The sequence below is a fragment of the Lissotriton helveticus genome, chromosome 5_1 (assembly GCF_964261635.1).
Source record: "Lissotriton helveticus chromosome 5_1, aLisHel1.1, whole genome shotgun sequence".
NCBI classification, from domain to species: domain Eukaryota; kingdom Metazoa; phylum Chordata; class Amphibia; order Caudata; family Salamandridae; genus Lissotriton; species Lissotriton helveticus.
In genome coordinates, this window is record NC_136065.1 from 1,253,238,041 (window position 1) to 1,253,258,448 (window position 20,408).

The following is a 20,408-nucleotide window of genomic DNA, read 5'->3' on the forward strand; positions in this document are numbered from 1 at the left end:
CTCTATCCATCAAGTTAGGGATCGCAGCCTGTGGGTTGGTGGTTTACAGAGTCAGGTCATCCGCATACAGTGCTAATTTTACCACAATCCCAGATGCCTTGAAGGGGATTATTGTGGGATCTGATCTAATCTGCTGTGCGAAGGGCACAATGTACAGGTTAAACAGAAGTGGAGATAGGGGGCATACCTGTCTCGTACCCCTAGTAATATGGAACCAGTCAGAAATCTCTCCATTGACAAACACCCTGGCTTTAGGGAGGCGATAGACATTCTGTACAGCCCTCACTATAATATGTGGAAATCCGAAACTTTTAAGGGTTTCCCATAGATATACCCAGTGCACTTGGTCAAAAGCCTTTGCTGCGCCTACCGCAACTACGGTTAGAGGTAATTTCTGGGTCTCTGCCATGTCAATTGCTACCATCATCAAGTATGTAAGCTCATTCAACCGCCTCCTTGGAATAAAGCCTCTCTGATCTGGATCTACAATGCCCTTGATAACCTGTGCTACTCTCAACGCTATTATCCCTGAGAAAATGTTGTTCAAGTGCGATATTGGTCTGTATGAATCTGCTCGTGTCAGATCTTTATTTGGTTTCAAAACTTAGACCACTGTTGCCTCTGACTAAGATAGAGGTGCACTCTCACCCTGCATATATATTGCATTGAATACATCTTTTAGGGATGGAATTAGTTCATCAATGATTTGGGTATATAGCTCTACCGAAAGGCCATCTGGCCCAGCTGCTTTCCCAATGGTCATTTTCTTACATTGTCCCCTGATTTCTTCCTTTGTAATCTCTGCCTCGAAGACCTGCTTCTGCACACTGATTAATTGCAGGAGTTCTATCCCCTTTAACTAGGCCTCTATACAATCTTTTCTTGGTTGTATATCCGCTTGATATAAACTGCACATATATCTCCAAGCTTCCCCTCTAATTTCTGGATTAGTATTTAAAGCTACTCCAGTCTCTGGATTAGTCCGATTCGAAATAGAGTTCCTAGGTCTATCTGTCTTAGCCTTCCATGCCATTAATGAACTACACTTTCCCCATACAAGAAGTGCTGGAGTTTACTAACCTTCCATCCCTCCTGTATTTTTTTTTTCTAAGTGAGCTTCATATTCCGCCAGAAAATCTTCCAGTTCTCTTCAGAGTGCTGATACCCTAGCATTTCCCTCCAATGAGGCCTTCTGAAGTTCGTGCTCTTTGATCTTTAATTCTGTGATTGCTTCTTTATCCTTCTGCCCTGGGAACCTCTCTTGCCTGCCATGATGGAACCAATTACCGCCCGTATATATACTTTAAATGCATCACAGGAAATTTGTAAACTGGTAGAATTTTTATTAAAATAGAAGTCCGCTGTTCAATCCACCAAATCTGATACTACCCTCTGCTCTAACAAAATGGTCCTATCTAGGGTCGACCTTCTTTCCCCCATCAACTGCCGATAATTTAGGGATAGGACCACTGGCGAGTCTGCAGGGGCATGCGTTATAGCACCTCACCACCCCCCACACACCACGACCCCCCACCACTATACAGCCCCTGGTCCACCAAGAAATAATCAATACGAGAATGATGGCTATATTTTTTTGCTGTAAAAGGTAAAACCCCTACCTATCCCGGCCCTCTTACGCCAGGCATCTACCAAATTCAGTCATCATATTTTTTAGGCAGGCGAATGTTTTGGGGGAGCTAACGTATTTTGCTTTAGATGCCCTATCCAGCTCCTTACACAGAACTATATTAAAATCTCCAAGTATGATCAGCGCCGTGGTTTCCTACAAACACGCTTCCAATTCTATTAGTGCATCTGGGGAGTCGCAATGTGGACCATAGTATGTAGCACATGCTAGCGGCTTTCCCTGAATCCCTATGCTACCCACCAAGCATCTCCCAGAAGTGTCGGATTCAGAATTTAGTAGTCTTTTTTCAGTTACTCTTGATAACTAGGGCCACCCCCCAAGTGGATCCTCTCTGATCAGAGCACACTACGTCCTGAACCCAGCGTAATTTCCTAAAAGAGGCATCGCACTCAAGTTCCAAATGGGTTTCCTGAAGCATTATAATTTGTGCCCCACTATTCTTAAGATATTCTGCTACCATTGCTAATTTCCTCCTAGAGGTTTCGGGGAACATGGCGGCGGGCTGACGCTAGTCGTGCGAGCTCGCAAAGGGAGAGAGATGCGGGTTTGACTTGTTTAATTCTTACCTGATTGGACCGGACAGCATGTGGAAGCAGGCTGGGCAATTTTCGGCGTTTTTGAGGTGACGATTCGGGAGTTACCCTTGCTGTTATATGTGTTTGGCGGTTCGTGGATAGGACCAGGTGCGGGACTGAGTCAGGACCTCTGGGCCTGGGCATCAGTCCTTTGGAGGTGGCCACGGGCTGCTGCGGTGTTTGCCGGTTTCCCAGTTGGGGGAGGCAGAGCCAGCACTGTGCAGATACAGCAGCACTGCGGGGAGATACCAGAGGTGCGGGAGCTCTTTAATGGCTTCATGTCAGTGGAGAATTCTGGCTCCTGCCCCCAGAAGGAATTGAGAGAGAAAGGGGGTGGTAATAGTGTGCAACCACTACAGACACAGCAGACACTGATGGAAAAGATCTCATCAGCCCAGGTACTCTTTACATCTAAGGGCCTCGTGGAGGGGCTGGAACTGATATTGTGTAAAATATTCAAGTAATGAGTGGTAAAGGTAATGGTGCTGGTGAAGGAGATATTCCAGCCATTGCACCATGAACCCCGCAAGTCAGGAACAGGTATCAACTGCAGATCTGATCCGAAAAAGAAAGCGAAGGGATTGAGAGCAAAGGAGCAGGTGGCTCGTGAGGGTATTACATTCTCACCAACCAGGAAAGCGGGGAAAATTGTGGGAGTCCAAGGCAGTGTGGGTCTAAAGAGGTGCGCTCACTTCCAAAACCTCCCCCCTAGCTACACTCCTATTTTAAGTTTATGGAGCAGACAAGGCGCATAGTACCCGCGCAGAGGGGAGGTGGTGGAGGAAGCCTGTTACAGGTTTGCTTGGGGCGGAAGGGCTCAGTGGCAGTTCCCCTTAGCAATCGTTTTACTCCATTGGATAGCCTGGCAGATGAACGCTAGCATGGAATTAGCCCAAGACAATCCCAGGACATTGCTGAGACTACTGTGACACCCATGGTGGGGAGCCCGGGCCAGCTGGAGGCTAGTACTGGAGGTGAGGAGAAGTCGGAAAACCAGCTCAAAAACATCATATTGAATATGGGGTCAGTGGGCTTTCCTCCGTAGTTTTCATAGGACTCGCCCCACGAGCCAATTCTGTTTCCATATTAAGCCGTTAGCCTCTGTTACTCAAATTGAGAGGTAGAACAGGATTCTAGCTGCACTTATTAACTCCTGCTCTATGGTGAAACATGCTCCGGACATCTATGAGCTTCTCTCTGATGGAAATCTAGATGTGTTACTTATAAGGGAAACCTGGCTTAATGAACATTGTGCCCCTGTGGTTGAGCTGGCCAATCCTGCGGGCTTTAAAATTGTGAGAGCAGATCGTAGAATTGGGAAGGGGGGGCGGGATGCAGTGATGTTCAGGCCTTATTTAAAAAATACTGAATTTTAACATTGATCATTTTACTACTTGAAACTGTGTGATTTTATTAATAACATTGTGGGCTTACTCTTGCACCGCTACAATTCCAGGACTGCCACATATTTGCTTTTAGGACCGATTTGCATTCTAAGGGCCGACTTAGGGCCCCGGTCGATTCACGCTGTCCTCCCGGGCGCAAGCTTTTCAGGCGCCATTTTGGGGGTAGTTGGAGGTTCAGCGCTCTAGTGCTCGGGCGATTCTTGGAACCGGCACTTCATTTATGGCAGCCAATTCTCGTCCGCGCAGCGGGCGGGCGCAGCGGGCGCGCCGATGGCGCGCCAGAGGCAAGCCCGTCTGGGCCCATCCGGGCCAGCACGGACCTAGGGCCAAAACCTCTGCCCGATTGTACCCTACTGGCCACAGGTAAACTGCTTCCCTTGTCCTATTCAAGAGACGAACTGTTGTCATTCCGACCTGTTACCAGTCAATATTGTTGGTACACAGTTAGTTCAGACGCACCATATAGACGGTGTGCTCACTGCCCCAAGATTGGCAATGGGTCTACAAAGGGAGAGCTGACGTCCTCTTCCCTGTCCTTTGCCCTATTAAACTGCCGATCTCTGGTTAAGCATTCGGATGAAGTTAATCTAATGATCCAGGATCTTAAAATTGATGCTCTGTTTCTTACAGAGACATGGCTCACTGATAGCTCTGAGTTCGATATAGCTAATTCTATGCCCAAGGGCTACGCGATACAGTGCTTGCACAGGCCTCGCGGCATAGGTGGAGGGCTAGCTATAATCTATAAGGAGACTCTAGCCTGCAGGATAGAAAATGGCAAGATCTCGGATGCAGAGAGCATTAGGTTTTCCATCCAACTCTCCCCTAATTACTCGCTGTCAGGGCTGTTAATCTATCGACCTCCTGGTGGGATCAAGCAGTTCATTAGTTCCCTGCTGGAGACAGCACTTACACTGGCAGCCTCAGCCCCCAATTTCCTTCTTTTAGGAGATTTGAATCTCCACTTGGAGGACCGGGGAAATAAGGTGGCTGCTGATTTGCTGGCCGATCCTTGAAGCATGTAATTTGATCCTGCACAATAATGAACCCACGCATTTGAAGGGTCATTTATTGGACCCTCTATTATCCAACGTTTCACTCCTGAAGACCTCACCGCCATGTCCCCTCCCCTGGTCAGACCACTTTCTTATTCCCTTCAATTTGACAATCATGACGGATTCTAGATCTGAATGTAAAGGCTCTATTCGTTCCTCTCATAGACCTTGGTCTAAACTGTCCTATGACGACCTAACCACTGTCCTTGAACAATCTATTCCTGCCCCGCTTTTGAACCCCCTTGAAGCAGATTGTAATTTCCATAATTGGCTACTAAAAGCATTGGATTTGGTGCTTCCTAAGAAGTGTAGTACCAAGAAAAGTAATGGGTTTAAAAACCCTTGGTACACAGCTGAACTGCGTGACCTTAGAAAAGTCTGCAAATGTCTGGAACGCGCTTGGCGGAAAGACTGGTCTACTAATAGTAAAGTTTCCTATCAGGTAGCCATGAGGGCGTATAAGCTAGCCTGCAACCGCACGAAAGCGACCTTTTATGAAGAGAGAATCAGGACTGCTTCCAGCTCCTCAAGAGAAACATTTACTATAGTTAAGGAACTCCTGAACATCCCCTCTCCCTCACTGCCACAAGCTACGAGCAGAGCTCGATGCAATGAGCTTGCACATTTTTTTGATAACAAGGTCAGGAAAATTCTACAAAGTATTCCTCTTAGTACTCTTCCCTCTGAGTCCTCCACGCAGGTCGTGAGTGGTGTGAGCCCTTTGTGGGAAGTTATCACACCCATAACTGAGGAAGACTTCCGCAAAGAATTAGCTAATCTTAAAAGTGGTTCCCCCTCTGACCCTATGCCCATCTATATTCTTAAGCGGATTGCTCAGACCATCTCCTCGCGGGCCACGGATCTCCTGAACGCCTCCTTCGGCTGTGGGGAAGTTCCCCCTAGCTGGAAGAAGGCGATGGTTAAGGCTCTCCCTAAAAAGCCGGGACTTGAGCCTTACGATCTGGCGAACTTCCGCCCTAATTCTTTGTTGCCTGGCCTGGGTAAAATTGCAGAAAAGGTTGTCAACCGCCAGTTGTCTACATTCCTCGAAGGGCACAACCTGCTCAAGCACTCGCAAACAGGCTTTCGCCCTGGGCAGGGTACTGACTCTGCCCTGATTGCTGTAGTAGAGGAAGCCAGACGCATTCTTGACGCAGGAGGTTCCGCGGCTGTGGTCCTCTTAGACCTCAGCGCGGCTTTTGATACCGTTAATCACGGTATCCTTATTCAGCGCATTACTAAGATGGGAATATCTGGCCATGCTTTAAGCTGGATTACTTCCTTTCTGAATGGTCGGTCCTACCAGGTCTATGATGGCACTAACGAGTCTGAGTCGATCCCCCTCCAGTGTGGAGTCCCGCAGGGCTCCTCGTTGAGCCCTACGCTTTTTAATATCTATATGGCCCCATTGGAGGATGTGGTTTCACCTTTCGGGGTGAAAATAGTGACCTATGCGGATGACACCCAGCTTGTCGTTTCGCTATCTCACCATGAAAATGCGGCAGAAAGATTTGGGTGCTGTCTGACTGGTATCATGGCCTGGATGACAGAATCTCGGCTGAAACTCAATGGTTCCAAAACGGAACTTATGATGGTGGGCAACCTGTCCTCCTCCCTCCCCAAAACCATGTGGCCCCCCTGTTTGGGTGAGGTGCCCCAACCCAAGAATGAAATTAAGAGCTTGGGAGTATGGTTAGAGCCCGACCTGACGTTCAGAGTACAAACGAAGAAAGTGGCAGGGATCTGCTATGGTTTGCTACGCTCAGTCCGAAAGGTGTTGCCTCTTCTCCCTTTTAGCTCAAGGAAACTCCTGATTCAGGGACTAATACTGTCAAGGCTGGATTACAGCAATGCCTTGCTGCTCGGTGCCCCTGAATCAGCCATCAACACCCTCCAGCGAGTACAAAATGCGGCGGCCAGGGTTCTGACAGGTACTGCAAAAAGAACTTCGGCCAAGCCTGTCCTTAGAGCTCTCCATTGGCTCCCCATCCGGGAGAGAGTTAAATTTAAGGCCCTTTCCATCGCCTTTAAGTCTCTCCAGGGAATTGGCCCCCCTATCCTCAGGGACCTTATATGCCCCTATAAGTCCTCGCGTTCCCTCCGCTCTGACGGGAGCAATTTACTGACCATCCCCAGAGTAAAGAGAACTCGCTCAGGAGGCAGGAGGTTCTCTGTGAACGTAGCCAAGATCTGGAATGATCTTCCTGCTGCCCTCCGTCTGGAACCCTGTCTCCAGAAGTTTCGGAAATCTTTAAAGACTTTTCTTTTCCCACCAGGAATATGAGTTCCGTTGTCCGAGGATCTTGGAAGCTAGCTGGGTGTATCAGCGCTGGGACGCTCTTGGGCAGCCATGCGCTTAAGAAATGTAATTTCATTTCATTTCATTCATTTCAGGGACACTTGGGCTTTCTCCAGCGAGCCATCTGCGGGGCTAGTGGATGGAGAGACCCTTGACTTTTCCATTATGTCCTCCCATTACACACTGGGTGGCACTTTAGTTTACCGCCCCCCTAGTCCTTCCGGAACATTCCTGAAAGCCCTGGATGATGTCATTGTTCCCCGTGCCCTCCGCTTCTCATGCTTCCTCCTCCTGGGCGACTTAAACATCCATTTAGATTGCCCGGAGGTTCCCGATTCAAGAGAACTCATGGATCTGTTTGATCTGGCACAGCTGACCCAGTGGATTGTCTCCCTCTCACAAAGGAGTACATATGCTTGATCTAGTGTGTTCCAACTTTGCCATGTCTGTTACCGACCCCCTTCAGGTCACTTGGTCCGATCATTATTTGATACGGTTCTCCTGGGCCATAGGGAAATCTCCTGGCCCGTTAGTCACGGCCCAAAGTAAGCCGGTTCGGAAGATTGATATTCCAGCTCTTTCTAAGGCCCTTTTACTCTCGCGCCCGCCGGCAGCCTTTGGTCTTGAAGGAGCGGTAGAGAGTTTTACCACCTGGATCAACCAAGAGGCTGACTCTGCCTCTAAGCTCCGACCAAATAAACGACCGGGACAATTCCCATCTAAACCCTGGTATTCTGACTCTCTTTGAGTGCTCAAATTGGGTTGCAAAAAACTTGAACATCGCTGGCGTTGGGAGTATTGCCCCCTGGCCAAAACTGCTCTCCGGAAAGCCCAGAGCAACTACTATGCAGCCATTAGGGAGGCGAAGAATAGGTTTTATGCGGAGCGGATTGCCAAGGCCAACAACAATAGCAAGGAGATTGTCTCCATTGTTAGAAGCTTTCTGACTCCTTGCGCTGAACAATCAGTCCTCCCAGCTTCATCGCAATGGTGTGAGGAGCGGTCTTCCTTTTTTATTGAAAGAATAACTATCCAAGACAGCCTGGGGATGGGTATCCGGGGGTCAAGGGATTTTTCTCCTCTGCTCCCCTCAGTTCCCACCCCTTCAGCGTCTTCTTTTACGAAGGTCATGCCCATAGCTGGGTCTGATGCACTGGCCATTCTTGGATCTCCCAAGTCGGGTTCCCCAACTGATCCCTGCCCAGCTAGGGTTTTGGCTGGGGTGGCTGAGGTGGTCTTTCCAGAGGTTACAACGATTATTAGTCTGTCCCTACAGGCTGCAACTTTACCCCTGACTTGGAAACAGGCTAAGCTTCTGCCACTTTAAAAAAAAAAAAAAAACTCCTTGGATCCGCTTAAACTTACCAGTTCTAGCCCCGTCTCTCTCCTCCCGGCACTGTGTAAGGTTTGCGAAAAGGTGGTTTTTCGACAGCTTGAAGCATCCAGTGTTTACACCCGGAGCAATCTGGCTTTAGGGCATCACATAGCACTGAGACTGCACTGGTGGAAATGGCTGAGGCAATAAGGGAATGTCTGGACGCGGGCGGCAGAGCAGCTCTGGTGCTACTCTATCTCTATGCCGCCTTCGATACGGTGCCCCACCAACTACTTCTCACTCGGCTCTCAGACATTGGCATTGTTGGTCCTGCCTGGGATTGGCTGAAATCTTTTTTGGAAGAACGCACCCAGCAGGTCTGGATGCCACCTGTTCGAGGCATGTGGGCTGCTGAATTCATATCTATAGCATAGATCGCCGCCTAGTGTTGGGTCCGGATGAGTGCACATTGTTGTCCTGGAAGAGTCTTCGAAGTATCATGAGATAGGTGGCTCCTCCCCTGGACTACAGTGCGCATGGGCATCGACTCCATCCCCAGATTGTTTTTTTCCGCCATTGGGTTCGGATGTATATTCGACATCTCCAGTTCGGCATCCATATAGACTTTGCTTAAGGCCCGGAGGCCTTTTCCTATACCGTCGGTGTTGTTTTGCGTTCGGTGCCCAGCTCTGTTCCGGCTCAGTTCCCGAGTCGGACGTCCAGAGGAGTTGCGTGGCTCTTCGGTGCTCGAGGCCCAGTCGACGCAGCAAAACGTTCGACGACACATCATGGAACGGAGTCTGTTCAAGAAATGTCCAGTGTGCGGATCTAAGTACCCCCACATCGACGTCCACCCGGTGTGCAACAAGTGCCTGTCGCCGGACCACGATGAAGCCAACTGTATGGCTTGTTCCAGGTTTCGATCGAAGAAGACGATTCTACTTTGGCGCGCCAGGAGGCCCGGCAGTCGGCCCCGGCACCGGTAGACATCTTCGACAGAGAAAAAGCAGACGAACAGGAAGTTCATATGCAGATTTCACCTCCGGCGGAGATCGACTACGAATACGACGCGGACGTCGAGGTGGTCGATGCAGAAGAAGTCGTCGACGAGGTAGGAGACGACAATGAGGCCTATGGGGCCACGGAAGATAGCTCATGTGAAGAGCTAAGCCCCGAACGAACAATCACTAAGGCTCAGGTCGAGGGATCGCCACACGCCTTACCCAAGACCTTCCACCCAGATCCACGGCCTCGCCTACGGGCCCGGCTACGGACACTTCTGCGGAGCCAACGTTGGTCAAAACGAAAACGAAACTGAAACCTTCGGTGTCGACGAAAACGAAAGTAATAGAGACGCCGTCGAAACAGAAGAAGTCTGTCCCTCCGGCTGCCTCCTCGTCTTCCGATACGTCGGGGCAGCCGAAGCCGAAGAAGGCTGTCGACCCGGGGAAGTCGACCAAGGGCGCCGAGCCGAAGTCGGTCAAGGGCGCCGAGCCAAAATCGGCCAAGGGCCTCGAACCGAAGACCGGGGCACCACACCCAGTAGTCAAGGCCCCCGACACGAAAACGTCGGCGCCGAAGGCCGTCGGCACAGAAGGTGAGCACAGCGCGCCGAAAAGGGCTGATCCTGTACCTCGGCCGGATAAGACCAAGGCATCGACGCTAGAGTCTTCACTCGCTGGGGGACCGAAGACATCTGTCGGGTCGACGAAACCGTCCGCTTCCTTTACGAAGCAGGTATCAGACTCTCTACAACGCATCAGGAACAAGGCCTCCGCGCCCACTCCTAAGGATGCTTCCACCACGAAGCCAGCTGCCACAACGCCAAAATCTTCGACGCCGCTCCTGTTTACGTTGCCGCCGAAGGTAGCACCAAAGGCCTTCGCACCACGGTCGGTCGCCGAAGCGCCCGTGCAAGTGTCTACGGCGTCGAAGCCTTCTCAGCCGCTTGGGAACTTAAAGCATCGACAACCCTTGGTGGAGGAGCAGTCGGAACACTATATCGACGCCGACACCGGGAAACTTACCCTCTACAAGAGGAAGATCACGGCAACCCAGCCTTTGGAGTCCTACACGATTCCTTTGAAGCGCAAGAAGCCTGCTGCAGAATCCCCAGTTCTAGTGGAGCCGCTTGCTCCACGGACTTCAAGAGTGGCTACACCCTCACCCACTTATTCAGATGTGGAGGGTGGAGAAGGTGATGACGAGGAGTATAACTTTCCTGCCAACACTGATCCTGAGGATCAACAAGACTCATGGGCAGATGCAGGTGACCCAGAGGATCAGCAGACTGCCCAGGACCCTCAGGTGTACAATGTCAAGACCTCTCCTACTGAGGATTCGGTTGCATTTAATGCTCTCATTGAAAGGGGGGCTAAAAACCACGACGTCCAGCTGCATGCTGACCCTATCGAAGTGGACTTCCTCTTTGATACCTTTTCCACAGCAGAAAAGACTGTCAAGACTCTCCCCATGCTGAAAGGGGTTCTGAAACATGCTGCAGACATTTTTAAGGAACCCACACGGGCCTGGGTGATCAACCCTAGGATTGAAAAGAAATATAAGCCGGCACCTGGCGACCCTACCTACATCAAGGGCCAGTTGCCATTGGACTCTCTGGTTGTTTCTAATGCCCGGAAGAGGGCGAACTCGCAGACCACTGGTGATGCTCCTCCCCCTGACAAGGAATCTAAAGTGCTGGAGGCATCAGGGAAGAGGGTGGCGGCTCAAGCAGCCAATATCTGGCGTATCTCAAACACGCAGGCACTCCTGGCCAGATATGACAGGGGGCACTATGACACACTAGAGACCCTGTTACAACATCTTCCAGATCAGTATAAAGAGGCAGCTGAGATGCTTATTCAGGAAGGGAAGCTCATCTCCAACGCTTCTATTAAATGTGCACTGGACGTGGCGGACACCGCGGCCAGAGCCATTAACACCAGTGTGATGTTGAGACGTCAGGCCTGGCTTAGAATCTCCGGTTTCAAGCCGGAGATACAAACCACCATCCTCAATCAGCCAGTAAACCCAGATAGGTAATTTGGTCCTGAGGTGGATACCACCTTAGAAAAGATAAAGAAGGATACTGAGACTGCAAAGTCCATGGGGGCTCTCCAGTCCCAGCAGTTTCGGGGCAGTACTTTTCGTCGCTCAGGCAATAGAGGTGTTGTCAGAGGCCAGATGTCCCAGCAAATGCAATACAATAAAGGTGGGGCGCAATCCTCTTACACCAAGCAGAGTAGAGGCGGCTATCGAGGCAACAGCACCAAGGGCAGAGGTCGTGGAAACAACAACTCCCGTTCCTCCGCCACCAACAAACAGTGACGCCCTGTCGCTGCCCCCCGACCATACTACACCTGTCGGGGGGGAGACTCCAGCAGTTCCTGCTGGTCTGGAAATCCATCACCACAGACAGGTGGGTCAGGAAACTTATCCAGTTCGGTTATTGTCTGGAGTTGACATCCACTCCACCCAACATGCCACCAAAACACCGTCCTATGTCCACAGAGCATTTGCAGTTATTGCAGCAGGAGGTACTCGTCATGCTGCAAAAAGGGGCAATCGAGCTCGTGCCGGTGGGGGAAGAAGGCACGGGAGTGTACTCCCTGTACTTCTTAATCCCAAAGAAGGACGGGTCCCTCAGACCCATATTGGACCTCAGACCCCTTAATCAGTACATTCTGTCAGAACACTTTCTTATGCTCACACTGCAGCAGGTTCTCCCGTTGCTCAATCAGGGAGACTTCCTCGCAACCTTAGATCTCAAGGATGCATATTTCCACATTCCACTGCATCCATCACACAGAAAATACCTCAGGTTCACCATTCAGGGTAGGCATTATCAGTTCAAGGTCCTACCTTTCGGGGTGACCACGGCGCCCATGGTGTTCACAAAATGTCTGGCGACAGTAGGTGCGCACCTCAGAAGGCAGAACGTTCACGTTTACCCTTATCTGGACGACTGGCTTGTCCAAGCAAATTCGGCCCAGCAGTGCGCCGCCAACATGTCCCACACCATTCACCTTCTTCACGATCTGGGATTCTCACTGAATTATCCCAAATCGCACCTTCAGCCAGCCCATGTGCGGCAATATCTGGGTGCGACGATCGATACTCTGGCAGCCACAGCTGGACCAAATTCTGTGAGGATCGACAGCATTCAGTCACTGATCCAGAAGTTCAGACCGCAGCACTCGCTTCCAGCAAGAGTGTTCATGCAGTTGATAGGCATGATGGCCTCCTGCATCTTCATAGTCCCGCACGCGAGGCTACATATGCGTCCGCTCCAAGAATGCTTGGCTCATCAGTGGACGCAGGCTCAAGGACAGTTGAACGACCTAGTGTTGGTGACCGGTCGGGCATACAGCTCTCTGCATTGGTGGAATCCACACAACCTTTGCAAGGGCCGACCGTTCCAGGAGCCTGTGCCACAGATTATCCTGACGGACGCATTGCTCCAGGGATGGGGAGCTCATGTACTCCACTACACGGTGCAGGGACTATGGACAACGCAGCAAAAGAAGATGCACATCAACTACCTAGAACTGATGGCAATCTTCATGGCATTGAAAGCATTCAAAGTACATCTGTGCAACAAAGTCGTGTTGATCTGGATGGACAACATGACGGCCATGTACTACATTCAAAAGCAGGGAGGAGCACTCTCCACAGTTGTCTCATCTGGCTCAGAGCAGGTGGAAGTGGGCCATTCAGAGAAACATCTTCCTCATGGCGGAACACCTCCCGGGCAAGGACAATCAGATGGCGGATCTGCTCAGCAGGTACAGCCACCAAATGCACGAGTGGGAGATACATCCATCAGTACTCCACCCGTACTTCCAGCAGTGGGGTCATCCAGAGATAGACCTGTTTGCCACAAGGGAAAACGCAAAATGCCAAAACTTTGCCACCAGGTTCCCTCACCCACAGTCGCAGGGCAATGCGATATGGATGAACTGGTCAGGCAGATTTGCGTACGCTTTTCCCCCCAGCACCTCTCATACCGCTGGTGGCACGAAAGCTAAAGCAACACTCGATGACACTCATCCTGGTTGCTCCAACGTGGGCACGCCAACCATGGTACACCACGTTTCTAGAACTCTCCGTGGTACCGCATCAAAGGCTGCACCTCACACCCAAGCTTTTGACGCAGGGCCGTGGCGACATTCAGCATCCAGATCCGCAACAGCTCAACCTGGCGATCTGGCTCCTGAAGTCTTAGTTTGGCTACCTTGACTTGCCTACTGAATGCATGGATATCATACGGGAGGCAAGAAAGCCCACCACCAGAGCCTACTATGCAGTGAAATGGAAGCGGTTTGTCATTTACTGTACTGAACACAACATCAACCCGCTAGATGCATCCACTCACAACATCATCTGTTATTTGCTACATCTTCACAAATGCAATCTAGCATATGCTTCCATTCGGATACACTTATCCGCCATAGCGGCTTATCTCCAAAACAGGCAGCATCTCTCCGTTTTCAGAGTGCCTGCCATTAAAGCCTTCCTAGAGGGACTGAAACGGGTCATCCCTCCCAGGACCCCGCCAGCTCCTGTATGGAACCTCAATGTGGTCCTCACCAGGTTGATGGGTCCATCTTTTGAGCCATTACATTCATGTGAGATTCAGTTCTTAACATGGAAAGTGGCTTTTCTCATTGCCATTACGTCTCTGCACCGTGTTAGTGAGCTACAGGCGCTCACTGTACAAGAGCCATTCATAAAAATTCACTCCAACAGGGTGGTGCTGCGCACTAACCCTAAATTTCTTCCTAAAGTGGTTTCGCAGCTCCATGTCAATCAGACCATTGAGCTGCCCGCGTTCTTTCAAAACTCAGAGACAGTAGCCGAAAGAATGCTCCACACTCTTGATGTCAAAAGAGCTTTGATGTACTACATCAATAGGACCAAAGATTTTAGGAAGACACAACTCTTCGTTGCCTTTTCAGCCCAGCACAAAGGCAACCCCATTTCCCAAGCAGGTATAGCCAGATGGATCGTTAAGTGTATTCAGATTTGCTATCACAAGGCTAAGCGCACTTTAACGATCCCCCCCAGAGCCCACTCAACCCGCAAGTTGGGGCCTCCATGGCTTTCCTGGGTAATATCCCTTTGGAAGATATTTGTAGAGCAGCCACATGGTCTACACCACACACATTTACTAAACACTACTGTGTAGATGTGCACTCCAAGCAGCTGTGGGGCAGGCTGTTCTTAAGACACTTTTTCAGACGTCTGCAGCTGGCACAGGCGGCCGCCGTTAATGGAGGGACTGCTATTCATTCTATGCTATAGATATGAATTCGGAAAAGGGGGTGGTGATGAACAGAGTGTCTGAATTAAGCAGACCACTCTTACCCAGTCCAAAGATCAGGGCTTGATCCATCACCATTATTTAGCTCACTGCCCCATCCCAGCTCAGAACCTGGCTATATGCAAATTAGTCTGTCCCTGGCCCAGTGCATCATGGGAACAGGGCAGACCAAACTACCAAGCCAATTCTTCACCAGAAAGGAGACAAGCTACCGGGGACCGGTTTCTGGCATTTCAGCCTCGTCGGCCCGGCTTGCTTGAATCCTGATGGAGCAGTGAGCAAGGGACTCATGTCTGAGTATACCCTGCCACACCTATAGTAGCCAAAAACGATTCAGAAAAGGGGTTGGTGATGAACTTGGCAGAAACCGGTCCCCGGAAGCTTGTTTCCTTCCCAGTACAAGAATTGGCTTGGTAGTTTGGTTTGCCCTGTTCCCATCATGCACTGGGACAGGAACAGACTAATTTGCATATAGCCAAGTTCTGAGCTGGGATGGTGCAGTGAGCTAAAAAACGGTGATGGATCAAGCCCTGATCTTTGGACTGGGTAAGAGTGGTCTGCTTAATTCAGGCACTCTGTTCATCACCACCCCCTTTTCTGAATCATTTTGTCCACCATAAGCGTGGAAGGGTATACTCAGATGTGAGTCCCTTGCTCATTGCACCATCAGGATTCAAGCAAGCCGGGCCGAAGACGCCTGAAATGGCAGAAACCGGTCCCCGGAAGCTTGTTTCCTTCCCAGTACAAGAATTGGCTTGGTAGTTTGGTTTGCCCTGTTCCCATCATGCACTGGGACAGGAACAGACTAATTTGCATATAGCCAAGTTCTGAGCTGGGATGGTGCAGTGAGCTAAAAAACGGTGATGGATCAAGCCCTGATCTTTGGACTGGGTAAGAGTGGTCTGCTTAATTCAGGCACTCTGTTCATCACCACCCCCTTTTCTGAATCATAGATATGAATTCAGCAGCCCACATGCCTCGAACTGAATATGCTACTTACCAGTATGCATCTGTTCTTGGCATGTAGGGCTGCTGACATTCATATCTCCCGCCCTCATCCCCGGCGGCTGCAGAATTTACACTTACTCTTTGCATGGTCATCGCTCACACTGTTACACTCAATCTTCGCCTCAATGGCTAAAAACAATCTGGGGATGGAGTCGATGCCCATGCGCACTGTAGTCCAGGGAAGGAGCCACCTATCTCGTGATACTTCGAAGACTCTTCCAGGACAACAATGTGCAATCATCCGGACCCAACACTAGGCAGCGATCTATGCTATAGATATGAATGTCAGCAGCCCTACATGCCAAGAACAGATGCATACTGGTAAGTAGCATATTCATTTTCATCGGCTGCCAGGAAAATATCTACGGGGGTCCCACAGGGTTCCACTTTGAGCCCTCTGCTCTTTAATATTTACCTGACTCGGTTGATTTTCCTGGCAGAGGAGCTGGGGGCAAAAATAATAGCTGGTGCTGATGGTACCCAGCTTCTATTTACCTGGAAAGACTCTGACCTGTCAACCGAAGTGGCCCAGAAATGCCTTGCATCTGTGTTTCAGTGGCTTGCACTTGCCCAACTGAAGTGCAACGAGGACAATTCGGAGGTCCTTTTGTTTGGTCATTTCCCTCCTGCCTTTAGAGAATCTCTGTGGCCAACTGACTTTCCTCAACCAAATTCTGTGGGGACCCCAGCCAAGAATTTGGGGGTATGGTTTGGAGAAGACTTTCGGTTCTCAGCGTAAATTAAGAAACTCAACGGAGTGTTTTTCGGCACTCTTAAATCACTAAGATGATTCTTCCTCCTGCTTCCCAGGCCAGCTAAGGAAATCTATCATACTCTATCAAATAGTCCTATACTTGTTTTATAACCAACACAACTGACAAATTTTCAGTGCTTGCATGACTAAAAATATTGCATCTATTAATGTCTCATTAATACTGTAGAACAGCGTGTCTCAAAGTATGGATTGCAAGCCGATTTTTGGTTGGTCGGTAAAGTCTGAGCAAGAAATAAAGATGCATTTAAATTCTCTGCTTATCTTGTCACATTGGCCATGCTTCAAAGACATAGATAAAATGTTAGGTTATGTCTTCTGACAAATTGCTGTTTTTCTTTTTAATATGGGGATTGGTGTTTACTTTTTTTTCTCTGATTGCAAAGTGAGAGGTGTTTTTAAAATGGCTTGTGTGGCAATCTTGCAGGAGTTCAACGAATGTGAAAGGAAAGGTTGTAAGATGTTTGTTTTTCTTTTTTTTTACACCATACAACAAAATGTAAAAACCTGTAAATGAACTCCACGCATTCTGCGGTTAGGAAAGCAAAAATTAAGTATATTTTTTGTAATACTGAGGAGTGCTGGAAACAAAGATTTTAATAAGATCAAAACAAATCAAGACACTTTACTTGGTAATGCAAACATGATTAAGATATTCACACATCCGATACACTGTTTCCAGTGCCTGAATAACCAACAGTCTTTCCAGTTCCTGCAAACATAATATATATTCTATTTTAAACACTCCATCCAGTAAATTTGTGGAATAATCTATACATTGCCCAAATACCTACCATTACTCAGATTTCTAGGAATATTGTATGTAATGCCCACTCCTAAGATGTATAAACCCAGTATTAAACATTAAGCGTAATACACAACATGCTCACGTCACTTGCAATTTCCAGTAGTATCCATTCAGTAAAAACAAATCTAACATTTCAAGTCCAATACCTACACACCCAATATATACGCTGTATGTAATTCTTATTCCCATTAAATACACACCTAAGATAATTCATCCAGTACCTGCACAGAAAGCTTAGATACTCCATCCAGTACCTGTTCAGATAGCATACTCTATTTCAATACTAGCACCCCATCATTTACCTTGTGCGCTTCTGTCTTTGCCTGACCATTCCACCTGAATCATCGCACATCTGTATGCCTGCACTGTTTTTAGATACTGTTAATAAGTACTGCATATTTCTGCACATAGAAATACATTGTTAGATGCTTTATCAAACAGCTGTATGCCATAGTTGCAACATATACATCTTGACACCATCTTCAGTTCGGATTGTTCAGCAACAATCAAATCATTGGACTGCCCATTACTTTACAACAGGGACAGAGTCAACTGCCCAAAATAACCGTAGACTGCTAAATTCTCAAATTGATAAAATGTCAAAACAGTTTGAAGGTGTGATACACTTAGCTCTGGAATCTTTTTATTTAACCACTGCAAAAAGAATCCTGCTGATTTTCTTTAGGAAAATATTCAAAATACCTCTGAAAAATGTTTTTAGCAAATCGTGATCTGAAGGTTAATCCTTATCAGTATCTCGTTTGATTGCAGCAGTACATTCAAGTTTTGTCTCTTATAAAGTGCTAAATCTTGCCGTACTACATGTAACAAACTGACTTTTCTTCTAATATTCTAATCTGTTCTTGATTAGGACGGCAGCAAGCCATTTTAAGTCAACCTGTTCCTGCAAAAGACATGGAGCCTGCATTGGTGTTGCTGGAAGGATCTTGCTATCGTTCTACTAGTGAGGAGTGCAATTTGGAGCAGCCTGGGTTCTCTGACCTTCCCCCTCCGTACTCCGATTTGGATGTGAGCAGCCAGGACAGCCTAGTGGGACTTGCACACACTTCAAATAACCCTTACATGCCACGACCTCAGGCAGTGGGATCCTCAAGCCATAATCCCATCAGCACTGGTTTTAAATATTCCTCAAAGGAGGCAATTGTACACCAACCCCAAAGAGCTACAGAGGAAGCTCTTGAAGAACTTGGGAGTGGCGATAATGAGGACTCTCCTGCTGAGGGCTCTGATGGAGAAGTCTCTCCGGTACAAGATTCTCGACCTGATGTGCAGCCGGATGGGGACTCAAATACTTCAGCTGCCCCGATTTGAGCTAAAGTTTTTTGCATTGGCACCTCGATCAGCCGTGGTAGCTATGAGCTTTTTCTGTACCACCGTCTCATGAAGAGGATTTCGCAGGTTCTGGACGTGGTGGGGAAAATGAGCATAAAAATAAAGCCTTTCTGTGTGGCCATGCTGCCATATGGATTGCCGCACCCAAGTGGTGCCCACGGCTTGCTTGCATTTTGCGAGTTTTGTAATGAAGTCTGTAGGATAATCAGGTTGTATACTAATGCCAGTGTGGTTTTCTGGACATCTTGTGAAATTAGACTTGTTTCAGAACTGGGTAGATTTTGTTGCCATAAGTTGTTTTAAGCCAGTAAGAAAAGTGAGATGCCAGCCCCGTGATGGGGAGGAAGCCCCTGCATTGAGCGTCTGCTCTGAGCACTGTCCTTGAAACAGGCGTGCGTCTTGCACTTTGATCATGCCTTGAAGCCACAGTCGAAAAGGGAAGAAAATCACTTGCAGCTTGCGTAGCTGTTTTGTAACGAGAGACAAATTTTGCTTTGCCAGAGAAAATTAAGTTAACTATTTGAAGGGCAATATAGAAAGGAATAATTCCTTCAGTCCACTGTCTTACTCTCCTTTATATCTGCATGTCACCTGGCCCTCTGGTGTTTTCCTCTGCTTCCAGTCTCTTACACTCTAGATGCCTTTACACACAATGTTCTCATTTTGTTTGCTCTAGCACAATCCGTCTCACCTGGTTTAACAAGGGAAAGAGCAAGGGTTGATGGGAGGCCTGGTGAACATGCAGCTATGCTGCCACATGTGAAAATAAGAGACTGGATTTAGATATGAAATAGCTTTATTTCTATTGAGGGTCTCTGTGGATTTCCACATTCTAAATTCTACCTCCCAGGATGACAGTGGAAATCCCCAAAGAAACCTAGTGTTACAGAGTAACTAACTTGTTCATATGAAAGATCTAATTATTTATAATTACCTATTAAATACAATTTCTATGACTCCACCAAACACATTTTATGCAGTGTATTACTTCGAGGAAATTGTAAACAATGTTATGAACATTTTAACTGAGGTTGGTAGGGTACAGGGACTGAAACACAGTCCGTGTAGAACATTTTCTCAATTTCTTCGTGCCTTTTTACTGCCTGTACCTGCAGCGCAGAGATCTTTCATGAGTGGTGCCAGTCTGGCTTAATTTGTGATGTCAGATTGTTGCTTTCTGTTCTTACCGAAGCCTGGTTACTTCCTTTACCTGATTTCTGTATCAACATTATTTTCATGGCTTGTCTAGGTTGTAACAGTACATGGATTGTTGCCCAAAGGACAGCAGGATGACCCCTTCACCCTCACCCCCCAATGCCATAAGGATTTAGTAATCGTGATTGATTAGCCTGCTTTAACCACCTCCCCTTTATGTCCTGAACTTTCATCTTATTCCTCTACTGAGCCTGTTCTTTTCTCCCTCATTTATCCTGCTCTCTCCTGTTCTCTACCTGTTGGAAGTTCTGCATTATTGTGACATGACCGCAAACTGACCCTTCAGATCTTTTTGGGTAAAGCTATCCCCACCCATCCCATATATACATGTCCCACCATTTAGCCAGCCCTGCCAGGTTGCTTGTTTTTACCTATGTCTCCCAACTGGATGGATTGGATTGGACGCCTGCCAAGTCTCTTCTGCATTTTCCATTTGTTAGAGTAGATTTAGACCGGTAAGGAGTTTGATTGCATTTTTCAGTGACTGTGCTTATTTTCTCCAGTTAGTAGGTCAAAGCTCTTCAACCCATTTTCTACAGACTGAAATTGGGTATCAAGCTTGTTTTCATCACTCATCCTGTTTTTTGCTTCATGAATCTTTAGGCAAATATGATTGCTTTACAAAATCCCTC

At 48.2% G+C, this 20,408-nt stretch overlaps 1 protein-coding gene across 2 annotated transcripts in view; it reads left to right on the forward strand.

Annotated features, from left to right (window-relative positions):
* The window catches only part of ABRAXAS2 (abraxas 2, BRISC complex subunit), a 291,880-nt gene extending 272,353 nt beyond the window's left edge, over nucleotides 1–19,527 (forward strand). For both annotated transcript variants that reach the window (XM_078644029.1, XM_078644030.1), the window contains exon 9: nucleotides 18,080–19,527. In XM_078644029.1, coding sequence (XP_078500155.1) covers nucleotides 18,080–18,540 — 461 coding nt within the window. In that variant the 3' untranslated portion in view covers nucleotides 18,541–19,527. The remainder of the gene's footprint in view (nucleotides 1–18,079) is intronic.
* The last annotated feature ends 881 nt before the right edge of the window (nucleotides 19,528–20,408 follow it).